We start from the raw sequence: 14590 nt of genomic DNA, 5'->3' as shown, positions 1-14590 counted from the left end.
AATCATTATTTCTTCTGGTTATTTTATATTAAAAAACTTATTAAGATATAGACTAGTAGATAAAATTATAAGTTAGTATTAACTCAAATGATAAATTATGAAAATAATTATTGAAAATAAGTCTGACAACAATGTATTTTATATTCTAACGCTACTGAGAATATCACATTATTAATTATTTTCTATTTGTTTACAAAATAGAATAATTTATTAATAAAAGAGTAAACCTATGAAAATAAAGCTCATGAAATAAAATAAACTAAAGAAACATAAAATCTCATTTTTTTTTAGAAATTCACAAAATCTTTACAACTCTTTCTGATTTTATACAATCAAAGTTTAATACTAAAATGTACATTTTTCTGTATTTCAGATAAAACTAGGATACACTTTTTTCTTTTGTTCATTTGATTTGTTTTATTCATGTCTTTTGAATATTACTCATTCTTTTATTTAATATTCATGTAAAAAGATTATCCAAATAAATATGTGAGAATTTATATCTTTGTTGTTTCTTTTTTTTTAAATTTGATACGTTAATTTTATTTTTCTTTAAACCACTCATTATCAAATTGTCTAATTCTTATTTTGTAATTGGTTAGTACTATAAATAGATGAAAGATAATAGTCTTTTCATTCTACTCAAAAATTTATGTTTATAATGATATTTTACAGTGATAACAAATGGTATTAGAATTAATCTATTTTTCTCTACTTGTTTTGTTTTATTTTATTCTTTGAGTATATTTCTGTTTTCATTATATGGTTATACTTATTCAATTCAAAGAATTATCTGTATCATTTTACTATTTGAGAAAGTAATACAATACTCTTTATTACCATATTTACTCTTGTTTATTAATCAGGATAATTTGATTTCTACTCTTTATACATTAACTATTTTTATTGTTGTTTATACTTTTTATTAACATCAATTCTTTCCACTATGTTCCTTTTTTTTGCTTATTTCTTTTTGTATTTTTTTAATGTTCAGGACAAAGATTCAATCACAGTTTGTTTGATTTTCGTTTCTTTATTAAATCAGGTGATGAACAAATTTGTATAAAGAGAATTGGACAAAAGTAGATTAGTAAATTAACAAAGAACCATATTAAGTTATGAGAATATTTATTACTTCTCAACTACTTTTAAACATATGAAAGAGACAATGTATAAAAAGTCTTTTTGTTATCATCATATGTATTATTTAATGATGGAATCAAAGATTTAAATAAGATAAATTCAAGAACAAATTCTAATAAGTATTTATCATTATTTATTCTCTTATTTCCATAATTAAACAAACAAAAAGGAAACAAGTAGTTTAGTTAAAAGAAAGAAACACAATTCAATTGGTTAACGTGTGAATGGATAGTTGTTTTTTTTTCATGAAATGATGTATTGAAGTTATTTTAAAATATGAAAATATCAATCAGTTAAAATTATGCTATTAATGAAGAGGTCGTGTTTCTGTATGTTCAATCTGTGAATTAATCCACATAGGCCATTCACAAATTGGAACACCTTCTGCTTCCATATCAACATAAAAATCTGTTAAATTTGTATTTTTATTAGAATTAGATGCATTCATTAACTTAACTCCAAGTGCAACATAATTAAATAACAACTTACGTGTTTCAGTATTCAATAAATTCTTTTCAATTTCATTTAATCGTTTGATTTTAGAAGTTAATTCTTCTTGAAGTGCTTTATTTTTTATCTTTTCCTCATTTAGTAACTTACTTAGATTAACTACATTATTGTCAAGATCTTCTATCCTTGCTTTTATCTCAAAAATATTTATTGAAGAATCCAATGAAGGGATACTTCCTTTTTGTTGTTGATTAATTTTTATTTGTGAATTGAGTTGAGTATTTTCATATGAAAGAACATTTATTTTTTGTTGTAAATTATCTATTTCTTCCTGTCTCTTTTTTTGTTCTTCTTCATTTGTTGTTTTAATTTGATTTAATTGTTGTTGTAATTCTTGAGTAGTTATTTTCATTTCTTCATTGACTTTTCTAAATTCTTCTTTTTCATCTTGTAATTTTTGATTTTTTTCTTTATTTTCTTTAATTTCCTGTTGTAAAGCTCCTTCTTTTAATTTGAACTCTTCAAGAATCTTTTTCAATTCTTCATTTTGTGTAATGACTTTCTGATTTATTTCTTTAATTTCATTCAATTCCTTAATTTGTTCTTCATTTGTTTTATTGTTTTGATTATTCTTTTTTTCATTTTCTAATTCTTCACGAAGACTTTTAATTTCGTTATCTTTTTTCTTTATTTCTTCTTTAGCTTTTTGAATAGAGTTAACAATTAAAACTTTCATTTGATTAATCTCTTGATTTAATACCATAACTTCTTTCATTTTCTTTTCATAATTTGCTTGGTGTAATTTTGTCTCTAACTCTGTTCTCATCATTTCTCTAAGTAACCCATCAAGTAATTGTTCTCTATTAGTTTTTTCGTTTTGAATTTCAGTAACTATAACAAAACTCTGTGAAAGAATTTTATTAAGCTCTTCTTCTGATTTTTCAAGTCCTTTAATATTTGTTCCTATCAAAGTCTCCTTTTCAGAAACAGTTACATTTAATCTTTTAATAACACTATCCTTTTCATTGATTATTGTGTTTAATGATTCAATATTTTTGTTTAACTCTCCTATTTTAGTATTCATTCTTTCTTTTTCATTTTTCAATTTCTCATAATTTTCTTTGGCAATGGACAATTCATAGTTTTTATCATCTCTTTCTTTCTTTATACTCATAAGTTCATCTTTAATCTTCTCTTCATTTTCAATTCCATTATTTTTCTCTTCTTTTAATTCCTTTAACTTTTGTTCAATTTCTTCTTTTTCTTTAGCTGTTTTTTCATTTAATGTTGTGAGTTCTTCAACCTGTTTCTGATAATTTTCAAGTTCAAAACTTTTGTCTTCAGCATTATAACAATTTTGGACTTCTTCCCTCAATAAATCATTTTCTTCATTCACAGATTTCAATTCTTTTTGAAGCTCTTCGACTTTTTTCTGTAGTTCTTCCATTTGAGGTGGTTGTGTTTCACTTCTCTCGTTTGTTGACTTTTCCTCCATCCTGAGATTTGTATGAACTTCTCTTATTTCTAAGATTCTTTGTTATTCCAGTATTCTATTTATAGAATTCATCTTAAAAAAGAAAAACACAAAAAAAACAAATAACACAACCAAATGAGCAATTCAATTGATATGAGAAGTACTAATGAATTAGGAGAAAAGAAACGATTTGAATATGAGCTTGACTTTCTACAATCACTTGCAAATCCACATTACATTCAATGTTTGTAATATTTTATAATTAACAAAGCATTAATATAAAAAACTGATGATAAATAAGATTTGGCTTATCATAAGTATTTAAGAAAACCTGATATGATTCATTTTCTTAAATATCTTCAGTATTGGAAACAACCAAATTATATTAAATTTATTCAATATCCTGCTTGTCTTTATTATTTAGAACAATTACAAAATCCTGATTTTCGTCAAGCATGTGAGAATCCAGAAATAATGAAAAATATTATTGACCAACATGAAGCTCATTTTACATATTATAAAGTTAATAGAACACCAGTTGTTCCTAAAGTGGATGAAATTAATACTACATCTAAACCAATGGATACAAGCCCAAATTAACACAAAAATAACTTTGAAATAAAAACGAAATTTAAATAAAAAAGAAAAGAATTGAATTAATTATTTTTGAACAACTGGTTGCTGTTGTTGAGTATCATCTTTAGTTGATTCTTTATTATTATTATCATGAAGTTGTTTTAATTTAAATTCATAATCATTCTTATTTCTGATTAAATCATGAACAGCAAGAACTGATTTAACTAATTGTGAGAGATAAATAGTTACCATTACATCATTTATATTAACTGCAAATTGTTGTGTATATTTTTCAATATTTGGTGATAAATTAAAAATGTCTTGGATATTTTGAATAATCTTTTGATTAACTGGAATTTTTCCTGATTCAACTAATTCTAAATAATTTCTCATTAATTTAATTTTATCATCTAATGCTCTTAATGAATCCATTTTTAATTCAACTTCATGTTTTAAAACAGTTCCAGTAGGTTTTTGAAGGTCTCTTAATAAACGTTCTACACCAACTTCTGATTCATCAGATCCAACATCTGTTGGAACATGAATAAATCTTAATGAAAGTTCTGGTTGAAGAAGAATATTTTCTGATGAATCAATTGATTCTGCTGAAACATATGAATGAACTGGAAGATCATGAGATATAGTAGCTGATACATCCACTGTAAGATAAATAGGATGTGCAGTATATTTATTAATCACTGAATGTATCTGAATGTCACATGGTTTTATTGATGAAGAAGTAGAATACCATCCAACTAATACTTCTTTTGCTGTTACTCTTTGTGTCATACGATACACTGTTTCTAAATATTGATGATCTAAATACCAAATATTATCTTTTTCATCTTCATCAAATGGTACAGCAAATGAATTCATTACATCAACAACTCCTTTTCTTATAAATCCTAATAATACTCCAACAACACGTTTCCCTTCTTTATTAGCTCTTGTTTGATGATCAGAAATACTCAATAACACTAATGGATGTACAATAACTTTTTTGATATAACTGCTTTGAAGTGGTTCTGTCATACTCCTCTTTTTTTATTTTACAGTTTTTTTTTGAAGTTTTTATTTTTCTTTTTTTATTATTTGTTGTATATAACAAAAATAATTTTATCTCATTATTTAAATATCTTTTATTGTATAAAAAACAATTTTCATTATAAATAATTTTGTTATTGATTGTTTGAATAGTTAAAATGTTGTGATAAAACAAAAAATTATTTGAATGAAATGTTTTATGTTTCTTCTTATTCTTCTTTCATACTCTTGTTGTTTTATTTCTTTATTTGTATAGTTATTTACACCTCTAGTTTGAGAAGAGTTTTATGGTGTTGTTTTTATGTTTTAAGAGTTAATGTATAACTAATTTTCATTTATGCTGAACAATCTCCATATCACAAAATGCTAGTTTTTTCTGAATGTTCAGAAAGAAATGTCGATACATTATGAGTTTTAAAGTTTTATTTATTGTTATGTAATATTTGTCTTTCTACTTTTTTGATACAATCAACAAACGAAGTAATTTGATTTATGGTATTCTTTCTGTTCTATGGTTTCTATTTCTGCACAAAGTGTGTCATTAATATGTAATGAAAATTCATGAAGTTTATAGTATTCGTTGATTGATGAAGTTTTGATACAATAAAGCGAATTATTATCAAAATAGTTGAGTTGTTAATGTTTTTATACACAAGATTACAGAATGAAAGGACTATTTAAACAACAGAGAAAAGTGTATATTCATTGAGTTGAAGAAACAATGACAATGCTTAATTTCACATATTATAATCCAGTTAGATTAATTTATGGAAAAGGGTCATTAGATGAGATTGAGAAACAACATTTAATTCCTGAGGATGCAAGAATCATGATGACATATGGAGGAGGATCTATTAAGAAGAATGGAGTTTATGAAGAAGTCATGAAACATATTAAACCAATAATAGAGTTTGGAGGAATAGAACCAAATCCATCACATGAAACATGTATTAAGGCTATTAAAATTGCTAAAGAAAATCAAATTAACTTCTTTGTTGCAGTTGGAGGAGGATCAATTATTGATGCAACAAAATATATAGCACTTGGAATGGAACATACATATTCAAATGATCCATATGATATTTGTATTAAAAAAAGAGAATTTAAAGTAAATCCAGCTAAAGCTAAAATAGGAGTAATTTTAACAATTCCAGCTACAGGATCAGAAATGAATTGTTGGGGAGTTATTTCAAGACATTCAGACAAACAAAAATTATCATTTAATGATGAATCAATTTTTCCAACATGGTCTATTGTTGATCCATGTTTTACTATGTCTCTTCCAGATAATCAAATTAGAAATGGACTTGTTGATTCATTTGTTCATTGTATTGAACAATATATTGGAAATTATCATTTAAATCCAGTTGTAGAAGCAGAAGCAGAAGGTGTAATGAGAACAATCATTGCAGTATCGCATAAAACAATAGAAAATCATCAAGATTATCAAGCACGAATTACATTCTGTTATGCTGCCACAGTAGCATTAAATACATCACTTTTATGTGGAGTACAACTTTGTGGAGGAGCACATGCAATAGGACATGAAATAACTAATTATTATGGACTTGCACATGGAGAAACATTAGCAATTACAACATTAGGTGTAATGAGATTTAATAAAGAGAAAAATAGAAAAAAAATAATTCAAATGGGAGAACAAGTTTTTGGAATTAAGAATAGTACAGCAGAAGCAACAATAGAAGCAATAGAGAAATGGTTTAAATCAATTGGAATGAAAACAAAATTATCAGAATGGGGTAAAGGAAAAGAAGAATTTGAAAATATTGCAAGAAAATTTGAATATAATCCAGTTGGTGCACATAAAGACATTGATTATAAAGGATGTCTTCAAATTCTTAATGATATTTATTAAATTAATTAAATTAATTAAATTTTTTAAGACTTTTTTAATATTTTTTTAAAGATAAAAAAAAAAAGAAATGAAATAAAAAAATTATTTAAAATGAAAAGGTTCTAATTGATAAAGATGTAATAAACGATTTAATCGTTCTTCTAACCATTTTTTATTATCTAAATCTAACCAATCATTAGGCATACAAATTCCTTTTAAATATGTTCCAAGAACTGCTCCAACTACTGCTCCATTTGTATCTGCATCTCCTCCTTCATATGCAATTCTTTCAATTAATTTTTCAAATATTATTGTTTTATCTATTCCTTTTTCTTTCATTTTAAATGCTTCTCTTAATGATAATATAGCACATCCTACAGGTTTAAATGTATATCCTATAGATTCATTTAATTTTATTTCTTCAAGTGTTTTAGCATTTGTGTATTCTATAAATTCTTTTTTATATTCTTCATTTAACATTTTTTCACTATCATAAATTGATTCTTTAATTATTTCTTCAATATCTTCTCTTCCTTGTAATAATTTTGCTAATATAAGTACAATTACATTAACAGATGCTTGACATCTAGGATCTGCATGTGTAGTACTTCCTATTTTCTTTGAATTTTCTTTAACTTTTTCTTCATCCCAGAAATATGGTATTGCTAGAACTGATGTTCTCATCACACTTCCATTTGGTGCTGCTTTACATCCTCCTTCTCTCCAAATTTTTTCACTTTGTCCAATTGGATCATTAATCCATCCTTTACTTCTTACTATTTTTCCAAAATTCTTTCCAATTCCAAGTCCTCCTAAATCTCCTAATTCTGTAAATCCAAAATGAATCCAATAATAACATCTTTTTGCAAAGTCTATTACATCAACTTCTCCATTATTATGAACAAGACTATCTATTATTAAAATACATTGATCTGTATCATCTGTCCAATCTCCACACTTAAATTCTTCATTCATCCATTTTGATCGATGTTGATCAATAATATAATGTTTATAATTTATATGCTCTCCTTTATAAAAATATTTTGCACTTTCTTTATTAATAAATTCTGTAGATAATCCAACTGCATCTCCAACTGCTTGTCCAATAATTAATCCAATAATTCTTTCTCTTAATTCTATTGGTAATTCTTGTTCATGTTTAATTGCTTTAAATTCTTCTGGTAATGGATTAGGATATTCTAAAACTTCAGGTGTATATTCTGGTGCATGTTGTTTTACAAATTCTATAGCTTTTTCTGGTGTTGTTCTAACTAATTTAAATGGTGGGTTAAGTCTAATCATTCTCTCTGACTCTTTACAATAATCAAGAAATTCTTTTTCTTCATTATTTTGATGATGTGATTCATTAGTAGATATTGTATTTCCCATTTGTTGTTTTTTTTTATTGTTTTTTCTTTTTTTTTTTCTTAAAACTTTTAGTTTTTGATTTTTATAAAATTGATTTTAATTTTCTCAATTAAAATTTAGAGTACTTTATCTTTCTTTTAATAGTTTAGAAAGCTTGTTATCGTTTTGTTTTACTAAAATAACCTTTTCTCTCCCTATTTTCTCTTCTATCTCTTTACATATTTCTTCTCCAATTCGTTCTATCGCTTTTTTATCGTAAATTATTCCATTAACTGTTATTGATTTAACAATATCCATTTTAACACTATGATATCTTCCTGGTGTTTGTGTTGAGTAAACAAAATACCCAAATTCACTTAAAAGATCATTAACAATATTAATTGATTCTCTATATCCATTCTTCTTCTTTCGATACATCACTCTTTGTATATTTATATTATTTTTAATATCTGTCTCTTCTAATCCATATACTCTTTGTTTAATTATTTCTTGTAAATCGATAACATAATCTTCCTTATTATTAAAGTGAAGTCTTTTAATTTGAAAAAATGGTAATGTGATACATTTAACATTTCTTCGTTGTTTCACTTCAACATCACAATGTCTATTTATTAGTGCAATACAAAATGCTCTAACTTTTGACTGATAATTTCTTTTATCTGCATATCTGTTCCTTGTTATAATGGACATTATATATGATTTTAAAGTTATTCTTGTCTTGTTCCACTTTATGTTTTCCTCTTTTTTTTTCTTCAGATATTTCTTTTTCTATTTTTCTTCATTTTTATGTTTTAAATGTTGTTTCTTTATTTCTTTTCTTTCTATTATTTTCTTATTTCTATAATCTTTTTGTATTAGTACTCTTTATCCTTAATTTTATCTTTCTTCTTATTACATTCATTTTATCATTGTTCCAAATTTTTGTTCTTGTGTTTTTTCTCTGTTTTATCATTTCTTCTCTTTCTTTTCTGTTCATACTTATTTCTAACGATAACATAATATTAGTCTTAACTGTTTAATACTGTGTATTGCTGATTTGATTTGGGTATGGCATTAACACTATTTTTGTTCTGTATGTTTTTATTCTATAAAATCCAAACTATATTTTATAATTTATTTAATATATATGGACTAAATCAGAAACACTTCTATTGTTTTCTTTTGAACTTCTTGTTGAATTTATATCTTTCCATTCCCATATCCCTATTTCCCACTCTCCATATTTGAAATGTATATCCTCACACCCTATTATTATCTCCTTCAATAGAATTATCTATTTAATAATTACCATCTCCATTTCTCAAAATAAACAAGTGAATAAACTTTCATTAACTAAAATCTTACTCATAACTTTATAACAACACACCCATTTTCTAAATTATTTATACCAACCTATTTTATGTTAATATTTCATACATTGCATATTGTTATGTCAATTACTTATATCAGTTTTTCATTTTTGATTAAAGTGATATTTTTAATTGAACAAGAATTAGAACTAACACAATAACCAATGTTTTTGTTACTACTTTTAAAATATCTCATTATCTCAAATAAATATTTGAACAATACTATATTAAAGAAAACATTATTTCCTTAATTGATATAGAACTAATTGGCTTTAACACTTGTAAAAATATGACAATAATTTTATGAACAAAATATTTAAAATGATTTGTTTATAAAAACAAAATCCTCTTTTTGATAAATAATTAAAATAACATAAAACAAGATTATGATATTATTCATTGATATTGTCAGTTCTTTACATAAAAATATATCTCCATAATACGACTCGAATATAGTACGTCAGAGAACCACATGGAACCATAGTATATCTAAGCTTCGAGTCATAAGTTATTGTCTGGTCATGACGTGCTTTTGGTGAGATAAAACACCAGTCAAGAGTAATTGGTTATTATTTATTGCCATTTATTATGACTGATATTATCGAAACATTGTTTGTTAAGGAGTATTATTTATTATGGTGGTAGTGTTGTTATTTATTAGGACGCACTGTATTTATTAAGGATAGTTTTGGACTGAGTACGTGGCGTGTTATTAAGAAAAAGGGATTCTTCAAGTGATGTTGATAATAAAGGAGATGGTCCATAGTCATAGTATTGTGGATATTTATCTTATAATGACAATATAAATGATGAAGAGTTTTAATACTCATTTAATTCAAAATAAAAATCAGATAGCAACTTAAATGAAGAACTGTTAATTCAAGTATGATTGAAAAAACTTTATTTCAATAGAAATAAGGTATGTTGAATAAACTGAATCACTCGCTTCTCAACGTGGTGAAAACATAATCGTAAATAATTCGTAATTGATTTATTTACTGTTTGAAATTCAATTAAACGTTATTTTATAAATACTCAATCAATAAACAGTACATCGAAGATGACTATACATTGTAGCTTAATTTCTAAGTTATGGCTGAGTCAGTATTTTTCAACAGAAAATAGATATTATGAGATTTAATAAAATAACAAATAACAATAATAATATTTGTAATATATAACAATAAAATAAAAACGTTATTAAAAACAAAAGAAAATGGAAGAAACTTAAAAATAAGCAACAACAATGAAAACAACATCAACATTAATAAGTAAAATACTACTTGATAAAACAAAAGAAATGAAACAACTAGAAGAATGGACTGAAAGAAGAATATCTAATATACTATTTGATTCAGAGATTGACGATTGGGATGTTAATACATCAGTATTTGGAGAAAGAATAATAAATAAAGAACATATAATAATTATTATTGAAGATGAAAATGGAAATAAATTTGGAGGATATATTAATGAGAAAATTGATAAAGTAAATAAAGATATAAATGATCCAAAATCATTTTTATTTTCTTTAGAAACAAAAGGAAGAATACAAGGAATGATGAAATTTGATATCAAACAACCACAATATGCATTTTATTTATTTAATCAATCAAGTGATTTTTTGTTTCAGTTTGGAAATGATGAATATGAAATATATGGATGTGATATTCTTCTTTTTAAAGAAAATAATAAAACAAAATCGTGGTGTTATCAAGAATCTTTTGAATATAAAGGAATATCAAATGCACTTTGTGGAAAACAATATCCATATTCTTTCACACCACAACGAATCATTGTAATTGAAATGAAATGATTTTTATTCATTATTATTTATTTGAAATATAAAAATAAAAAAGAATATAAAATAAAATCAATAAATAAATATGAACATTTCATCTATCAATAAATGAAATGATGAATATAAAAATGTTCATATTTCATTCTTGTTTTATTTTATTTGAAAAATCACACCCAATGGGGGTGTTATTTTAATAAATAATAAATAATAAGAAAAACAAAATTTAATTATAATTTAACTAACAATTAGTATTTCATCATATTGAGAAATGAATAAACTAACTTCTTTAATATTCTTTATTTCTAACAAATTAAACTTCTTTCAAAGATGCTCAAGTTAATGGCTCTTTATTTAAATTGTTATCTGAATAAGTTTAAAATTAATGAGTATTAAAAGCTGTATTATTGACAATGTTATTTAAGAAGAATATATCAATAGCATATGACTATGTCTCATCTCCTCTAAACTTGACAATGACTTAACAAATTTTAATTGTTGATAATAACTCATATCCAACTTTAAACTTTCGTTAATATGTGCTTCCATATTAATAAAGAAATAATGCAACCATTGTAATAAATACTAAATCTTATATCTAAATAAATAATGCCATTCCTTGATAAACAATATCAATAATTGAAATATTAAATGTAAATTATCTTACTAAAGAGAATACCATGACTAGGTGATACTTATGAATCAAACCTTGGTTTCATTTTAATACTCGTACTGGTACGTGGTGTTTCTGACGTGCCACCTTCGAATGAAAATTTAAAGAATAAAAAGAAGCAAAATTTAATCTTAAAAATATTTTAAGTTCAAATAAAATAAGAATTGAAAATACAATAATAAATAACAAAGAATGAATGAGAATAGGATATAATGAAATAGTGATAGCGTTAATGTATTTTAATGATGTTAATTGTTTTATTAATTTAGAAATATGTGTTAAAAGATTTCAAGGAAATATGGAACGATTTCATTTTGATCCAATTCCTTTAGATGATTTTCAAGAAAATTATTTCTTGATATTGAAACATTTTATATTAATATAATAAATATGATGATATATTTGATGATGGAAAATATTTAAATACGTAATATGGTGTATAGTAGAAGAAGAAGAACTATATTTAAAAACATAGAATAAATATGAAGATAGAAATAAATATTAAAATACAGTACTAATAGAAGTTAAATCACTTAGAGATGAATGTTTCAATATATGTTCAACACTGACACTAATTCTTAAACTAACATCAGTTAATAAAATAAGAAATTGTTTTTTATGAATGATCAAGATTGTTATCAATTAATATACCAACAGTCATCTATTCGTTATTTAATTTCTTCTTATTTTATTTTTAATTTATATTCATCTTTTATCATTTCTTCTATTATTTCTTTTATTCATTTTCTCATAGTTTATTATTTATTATAGTTATCATTTATTCAATTTATGTCTATATTTTATTATTATTTATTCATATAATTCTTATTACTTCATTGTTTTTCATTTTTAGTGTTATTTGCAATGAATGGATTGATGTTAAAATATTTATTGAATACAAATATCATCATATCTTAAATGCATATTTTGAATTTATTCTTTAATATTCTTTCTTTTAACTTTTATTATTTCTATTTTGTTAATTATGAATTTGATAAATACAATATGAAGTTGAATAAATTTATTGAAATAATTTAAGACATAAATAACACAGTTAAATAAATATAATGAAGTAATGAATAACAATACACGAATAAAAAAAAAGTGATAAAAATTAATAGTAAAGAAATTAAGATAATAGTTATGTTTATACAAGAAGATAAAATAGTTGTTGAGAATAAATTAAACCGAGTAATGAAATAAGTACAAAGAATATGATAAAGTCATTTGAAAAACAATAACCAAATATGAATTTAAACAAATAAACATAAAATGAAAAATGAAAATAAACAAAAAAATATAATGATGAAAAAAAAATTATAAAGATACTAAAGAATAAAGGATGAAATAAAGAAAACAAAGAGTTTAAAGAATTGATAATCAAAAGAAATTAATTAAAATATATAAACTAAGTAACTAAACAAACTGTTATTTATCAACAAGAATTTCTAATGAATAACAAGTCATAAATAATGAATGAGATGAATGAAAATGAAAGAATAAAATTGTAGAATATTCTTTAAATAATTAATATGAAAGAAATATTTTAAAAGAAGAAAATAAAATGAGATTTACAATATTAAGAATAAGATAAACAATAACTTTACTTAATACAAAATAGATTATAATTATAATAGAAATAATAAACTAGATAATTTGCAAGTTTTAAGAGATACAAATGAAACAAAAATAATGATAGTAAATGTAAAAATAAGAATACATAATGACTAATAAATAAAATAATGAATTAAAAAATTAGAAATAAATGGTAATACTATTCTAATATCTTATTAAATAATAAATTATGAATTATAAAGTAATCATTGTTTGAGTGTGATAATTGTCTATATCAAATAGTATTGAAATCCTAAATAACATTAAATGAATGAAAATATAATAGAACTAATAATGAAATTAAAAAATGAAGTATTAAATATTAAAGAGATAAAATAAAAGAATAATAACAACTATGAACAATATAGTACATATATGAATAACATTAATTTAAATATTAGTTAATACTCCTAAATAAAATAATTGTAGTTATAAGAATTTACTAGTCTTAAAGAATTAAAAGAAGTATTAAAAGACTTGTATTATTAAATTTTTATGATTCTTAAGAACACTATTAATTAATGAATTAATATTTTACTATTTTTAATAAGAAGAATAGTTAAGAAAACTAGTACTAAAATTCTTTGATGTTTGTAATGATTAAAAAAATAAAAATATAACAAAAATAGTTCAATTAACAACATCCTCCAGCCTCTTGAGGTTCGTTATTTGATGAATGTGGCTTAGCCAATGTTATAGGTTCTTCTTCTTTTGGTTGAACTGAAATTGGAGCAGTTGTTGTTGAAGAAGATGATAAAGTAGTTGCAGAAGAATCTGAAACACTAGGACGCATAATTCCAAGAGTAACTAAAGAAGGATTTTTCTGTTTAAAAGAACGAATAACAGAAGCTAGTAAGTTATCAACATTATCTCCTGTTTTTGCTGAACATTCTAAATAAGTCATATTTTTTGATTTGGCATAATTTTCAGCATCTTCTATTGAAACTTCACGTTTAGAAGCTAAATCACCTTTACAACCAATTAAATAACGAGCAGCCAAATCTTTTAGTGTTTGAGCTTGCTCATATTCTTGAATCCACATATCAATACAATTAAATGTTTCTTTCTTTGTTATGTCGAAACAAAATAATACTCCATGTAACCCTCTCAAATAAGATTTTGTTGTTGATCTAAATTTTTCTTGTCCAGCAGTATCCCATAAAGCAACGTTATGGTTTTGACCATCAACATTGACTTGCTTGGTAAATACATCTGCACTAATACTTGCTTCTAAATGTTCATTAAC

General features: G+C 23.8%; 7 protein-coding genes across 7 annotated transcripts in view, besides 28 other annotated features; 2 read left to right on the top strand and 5 right to left on the bottom strand.

Annotated features, from left to right (window-relative positions):
• The first annotated feature begins 167 nt into the window (after positions 1-167).
• Positions 168-219: a sequence feature (AT_rich).
• A 1231-nt stretch (positions 220-1450) lies between these two features.
• On the bottom strand, positions 1451-3088 carry EDI_307700 (uncharacterized protein; the record flags this gene model as incomplete). The annotated part of the gene is made up of 1 exon (XM_001737880.1): positions 1451-3088. One exon carries the CDS (start codon positions 3086-3088, stop codon positions 1451-1453), a length of 1638 nt encoding a protein of 545 aa, XP_001737932.1.
• Positions 1893-2070: a microsatellite.
• Positions 2775-2876: a microsatellite.
• A 114-nt stretch (positions 3089-3202) lies between the features above and the next one.
• Positions 3203-3667, top strand: EDI_307690 (mediator of RNA polymerase II transcription subunit, putative; the record flags this gene model as incomplete). Its single annotated transcript, XM_001737879.1, has 2 exons — positions 3203-3311; positions 3369-3667. The coding sequence occupies 2 exons, from the start codon at positions 3203-3205 to the stop codon at positions 3665-3667; spliced, it is 408 nt and encodes a 135-aa protein (XP_001737931.1).
• Positions 3668-3727: 60 nt separating this feature from the next.
• Positions 3728-4675, bottom strand: EDI_307680 (26S proteasome regulatory subunit 7, psd7, putative; the record flags this gene model as incomplete). The annotated part of the gene is made up of 1 exon (XM_001737878.1): positions 3728-4675. The coding sequence occupies one exon, from the start codon at positions 4673-4675 to the stop codon at positions 3728-3730; it is 948 nt and encodes a 315-aa protein (XP_001737930.1).
• A 7-nt stretch (positions 4676-4682) lies between these two features.
• Positions 4683-4820: a sequence feature (AT_rich).
• A 588-nt stretch (positions 4821-5408) lies between these two features.
• On the top strand, positions 5409-6563 carry EDI_307670 (alcohol dehydrogenase, putative; the record flags this gene model as incomplete). Its single annotated transcript, XM_001737877.1, has 1 exon — positions 5409-6563. One exon carries the CDS (start codon positions 5409-5411, stop codon positions 6561-6563), a length of 1155 nt encoding a protein of 384 aa, XP_001737929.1.
• Positions 6553-6655: a sequence feature (AT_rich).
• EDI_307660 (uncharacterized protein) lies at positions 6645-7931 on the bottom strand (the record flags this gene model as incomplete). The annotated part of the gene is made up of 1 exon (XM_001737876.1): positions 6645-7931. One exon carries the CDS (start codon positions 7929-7931, stop codon positions 6645-6647), a length of 1287 nt encoding a protein of 428 aa, XP_001737928.1.
• A 6-nt stretch (positions 7932-7937) lies between these two features.
• Positions 7938-7971: a microsatellite.
• Positions 7972-8036: 65 nt separating this feature from the next.
• Positions 8037-8600, bottom strand: EDI_307650 (uncharacterized protein; the record flags this gene model as incomplete). The annotated part of the gene is made up of 1 exon (XM_001737875.1): positions 8037-8600. The coding sequence occupies one exon, from the start codon at positions 8598-8600 to the stop codon at positions 8037-8039; it is 564 nt and encodes a 187-aa protein (XP_001737927.1).
• Positions 8337-8359: a sequence feature (AT_rich).
• Positions 8599-8748: a microsatellite.
• Positions 8638-8814: a microsatellite.
• Positions 8815-9010: 196 nt separating this feature from the next.
• Positions 9011-9038: a sequence feature (AT_rich).
• A 664-nt stretch (positions 9039-9702) lies between these two features.
• Positions 9703-9918: a repeat region.
• Positions 9824-10256: a repeat region.
• A 145-nt stretch (positions 10257-10401) lies between these two features.
• Positions 10402-10538: a microsatellite.
• A 7-nt stretch (positions 10539-10545) lies between these two features.
• Positions 10546-11287: a repeat region.
• Positions 11279-11689: a repeat region.
• A 107-nt stretch (positions 11690-11796) lies between these two features.
• Positions 11797-11825: a repeat region.
• Positions 11826-11835: 10 nt separating this feature from the next.
• Positions 11836-11950: a microsatellite.
• A 148-nt stretch (positions 11951-12098) lies between these two features.
• Positions 12099-12122: a sequence feature (AT_rich).
• Positions 12123-12194: 72 nt separating this feature from the next.
• Positions 12195-12239: a microsatellite.
• Positions 12240-12410: 171 nt separating this feature from the next.
• Positions 12411-12591: a microsatellite.
• Positions 12592-12724: 133 nt separating this feature from the next.
• Positions 12725-12863: a microsatellite.
• A 126-nt stretch (positions 12864-12989) lies between these two features.
• Positions 12990-13030: a microsatellite.
• An 87-nt stretch (positions 13031-13117) lies between these two features.
• Positions 13118-13138: a sequence feature (AT_rich).
• Positions 13139-13288: 150 nt separating this feature from the next.
• Positions 13289-13476: a microsatellite.
• Positions 13477-13517: 41 nt separating this feature from the next.
• Positions 13518-13546: a sequence feature (AT_rich).
• Positions 13547-13599: 53 nt separating this feature from the next.
• Positions 13600-13694: a microsatellite.
• A 162-nt stretch (positions 13695-13856) lies between these two features.
• Positions 13857-13894: a sequence feature (AT_rich).
• Positions 13895-13943: 49 nt separating this feature from the next.
• Positions 13944-13972: a sequence feature (AT_rich).
• A 6-nt stretch (positions 13973-13978) lies between these two features.
• Positions 13979-14590, bottom strand: part of EDI_307540 (ehrabx6d protein, putative) — a gene marked incomplete at both ends in the record, with an annotated part of 833 nt that continues 221 nt past the window's right edge. The window contains one exon of the mRNA XM_001737874.1: positions 13979-14571. Within this exon, the coding sequence (XP_001737926.1) occupies positions 13979-14571 (593 nt within the window). The remainder of the gene's footprint in view (positions 14572-14590) is intronic.

Source organism: Entamoeba dispar, genomic scaffold (genome assembly GCF_000209125.1).
Source record: "Entamoeba dispar SAW760 scf_1105229460927 genomic scaffold, whole genome shotgun sequence".
Classification (NCBI taxonomy): Eukaryota; Evosea; order Mastigamoebida; family Endamoebidae; genus Entamoeba; species Entamoeba dispar.
The sequence above is the reverse complement of the archived record's forward strand: the minus strand, read 5'-3'. Positions and strand labels throughout refer to the sequence as shown.